Source organism: Pinus tabuliformis, chromosome 3_1, assembly GCF_031772625.1.
Source record: "Pinus tabuliformis cultivar Carrire ecotype Pingquan chromosome 3_1, CPIR1, whole genome shotgun sequence".
In the NCBI taxonomy this organism is placed as follows: domain Eukaryota; kingdom Viridiplantae; phylum Streptophyta; class Pinopsida; order Pinales; family Pinaceae; genus Pinus; species Pinus tabuliformis.
The window spans coordinates 322,805,179-322,807,253 of NC_142301.1; the positions used below are offsets into that span (position 1 = coordinate 322,805,179).

At 45.3% G+C, this 2,075-nt stretch overlaps 1 protein-coding gene across 1 annotated transcript; it reads left to right on the forward strand.

Annotated features, from left to right (window-relative positions):
• The first annotated feature begins 1,324 nt into the window (after positions 1-1,324).
• Positions 1,325-1,783, forward strand: LOC149187074 (uncharacterized). The gene has a single exon (XM_089409545.1). It carries the CDS (start codon positions 1,325-1,327, stop codon positions 1,781-1,783), a length of 459 nt encoding a protein of 152 aa, XP_089265671.1.
• The last annotated feature ends 292 nt before the right edge of the window (positions 1,784-2,075 follow it).

The following is a 2,075-nucleotide window of genomic DNA, read 5'->3' on the forward strand; positions in this document are numbered from 1 at the left end:
AGAGATCAGAATTCTTGCTGCCCGTTTGGAGGCAGTAGAGGTAGGTAGACAAAGAGATCCAGAAATAGGCAATGATAGTGAAAAGGAAGTTGAAGTAGCAGCAAATGGACCAGAAGGTGAGTCTACAAAAGTGAGATTGTTGAGATCAGTTTTAGTAGCAAGCAGTAAACCCAAGCCAGAACTCCCGACGTATGACGGCAGCTTGTCTATCAAAGTTTTATTGGATTGGATTAGAGAGATGGATAAGTACTTTGAGTGCGAGGAAGTCAGTGAAGATCGCAAGGTTAAGTTCGCTGCGATGAAATTGAAGGGACACGCAGTGCTATGGTGGGATAGTGTCCAGAATGAGAGGAAGAGATTGAACAAGGCGCCGATTAAAACCTGGTCAAGGATGATGGCCAAGTTAAAGGGCAGATTTCTGCCGAGGGACTATCAGATTGCATTGCACAGGCAAGTGCAGAATCTGAAACAGAAAGGATTGACTGTAAGGGAGTACACGGAGGACTTCTATCGAGTGAATTTGTGAGCTGGATATACAGAGGATACAGTAGAAAGAATAGCCAAGTATGTTAATGGGCTAAGGTTAGATATTCTGGATGAAATCAGTATTTTGTCTCCGAACAACATTGAGGAAGCGTATCAGAGTGCAATGAAGGCTGAGGAGAAAATTACCAGAAGGCAAAATGCCTGGAGAGGATGAGGAGCCAGCAAAGGGAAAGGCCAGTCCTACAGCAGGGGTCAGACTGCTAATAGAAACGAGGAAGGCAACAGTTCTAAAGCTTCCGGATCAGCAGACAGAGGTGACAATGCGAGAGGCGGTAGGTCATCCCAGCGAGGCAGGGGAAATGGCCGAGGTAGAGGGGCTAGTTATCAGTGCTATAGGTGTCATAAATGGGGACACCAATCGTTTGAATGTCCAGAAGCAGATCCAGTTGGACAGCAGGGTGCGTATGTGGCACAACCAGAGGAAGCAGTAGCACCTCCCCAAGAAGCAGAGAATGCTCCGGAGACAGGGGAAGCTCTGGTGCTGCACAAGGTGTTGTTAAAACCAGTCAAGGAGGCCACCGAACAGATGCAGCGGAAGGCTTTGTTCATAACAATTTGCAAGTCATGAGGTAAGTGTTGTAAGTTAATTATTGACAGCGGTAGTACTGATAATTTAGTGTCCACAGAGATGGTGGAAAAATTAGAGTTGAAATGCTTGAAGCATCCCAACACTTACAGAGTTTCATAGCTGAAAAAAGGCCATCAGTTGCTGGTGGATGAACAGAGTGAGGTTGAGTCTCAAATAGGTAGATATAAGGACAAAGTTGTTTGTGACATCATGCCGATGGATGTATGTCACATACTGCTTGGCAAGCCTTGGCAGTATGATAGGAAAGTGGTCCACGATGGATTAACGAACTGCTATAAACTTGTGAAGGATGGAATCAAGCATACGCTTGTACCCATCAAGGAAGAAGGGCCAGCAGAGACTAGTGAACCAAGAACATTGTTGGTCAGCAGAAAACAGTTTTTAAAACAAGTTGAGGACAGTGAGATAGGTTATGCAGTTGTAAAGAAAGCAAGGACAGTATTGTTGCATATAGAGGTATCAGATTTACCTACGGAGATCCAGCAAATGTTGGAGGAGTTTACAGACATAGTTGTAGATGACTTGCCAAACAAGTTTCCCCCCAAACGGAGCATAAGTCATCATATTGACTTTATACCCGGAGCCAGTTTACCGAAAAAAGTGGCATACCGAATGAGCCCCAAGGACAATGAAGAAATTAGGAAGTAGGTGCAAGAGCTGTTGGACAAGGGATTGATCAGGGAGAGCTTGAGCCCTTGTGTTGTTCCAACGGTCCTCGCTCCCAAGAAGGGAGGAGAATGGCGGATGTGCACTGACTCAAGGGCCATCAATAAAATCACCATCCAGTACAGGTTTCCACTGCCACGGATGGATGATATGATGGATTGTTTAAGAGGGGTAACTTATTTCTCTAAGATAGACTTGAAAAGTGGGTACCATCAGATTCGGATACGAGAGGGGGACGAATGGAAGATAGCCTTTAAGACGAATTAGGGGTTGT

What these genes read in the sequence shown, in the direction of transcription:
- LOC149187074 (XM_089409545.1), top strand. Translation starts at nt 1,325, where the DNA reads ATGCCGATGGATGTATGTCACATACTGCTTGGCAAGCCTTGGCAGTAT.